General features: G+C 45.8%; 1 protein-coding gene across 1 annotated transcript in view; it reads left to right on the top strand.

Annotated features, from left to right (window-relative positions):
- The window catches only part of LOC106529189 (uncharacterized), a gene marked incomplete at its 5' end in the record, with an annotated part of 8,495 nt that overhangs the window by 5,120 nt on the left and 2,604 nt on the right, over nucleotides 1-771 (top strand). Inside the window, 1 exon segment of the mRNA XM_014024541.1 lies at nucleotides 1-647. Coding sequence (XP_013879995.1) covers nucleotides 1-647 — 647 coding nt within the window.

Consider the following 771-nt stretch of genomic DNA (forward strand, 5'->3'; position numbering starts at 1 on the left):
CCCCCAGACTTATGCAGAACTTGCAAAAGTTACACTTGCACAGGTTATTGTGTTCAATCGAAGACGAGCTGGCGAGGTTTCAAAGATGCACCTCAGAGGTTTTATGGAGAGGGACAGCACCAAACTCCACGAAGATGTGGCCATGGGTTTGTCAAAGGTTGAACAGAAGCTCTGCAGTTATTTCAGCCGTGTTGAAATCATTGGAAAAAGAGGCAGAAAGGTTGCAATTTTACTCACACCAAATGTGGTTGATGCTCTGACACTATTGGCGAGCAAAAGAGATGAATGTAATGTTTGTCCCGCAAATGTCTTTTTATTTGCAAGACCTAAATCACTAAGCCACTACAGAGGACAGGACTGTTTGCGGGTTTATGCAAACCAGTGTGGAGCAAAGCACCCAGAGTTCCTCAGGTCAACACAACTGCGAAAACATGTCGCCACACTCTCTCAAGTCCTAAACTTAAAAAACAATGAACTTGACCAAGTTGCAGATTTCTTGGGTCACGACATTCGTGTTCACAGGGAATTTTACAGATTACCTGCTCCCACAACACAACTGGCAAAGATATCCAAGCTGCTTTTGTCAATGGAAAAAGGAAAACTGTCCGCCCTGCGAGGGAAGTCCCTGGATGAGATTGAAATTGAAGGTTTGTTTAGAAATCGCTCTCTCTCGCTCTCTCTCTCTCTCTCTCGCACTCTCACTCACTCTCTCTCGCGCTCTCTCTCTCTCTCTCGCACTCTCACTCACTCTCTCTCGCACACTCTCTCTCG

The sequence above is a fragment of the Austrofundulus limnaeus genome, unplaced genomic scaffold, assembly GCF_001266775.1.
Source record: "Austrofundulus limnaeus strain Quisiro unplaced genomic scaffold, Austrofundulus_limnaeus-1.0 Scaffold426, whole genome shotgun sequence".
NCBI classification, from domain to species: domain Eukaryota; kingdom Metazoa; phylum Chordata; class Actinopteri; order Cyprinodontiformes; family Rivulidae; genus Austrofundulus; species Austrofundulus limnaeus.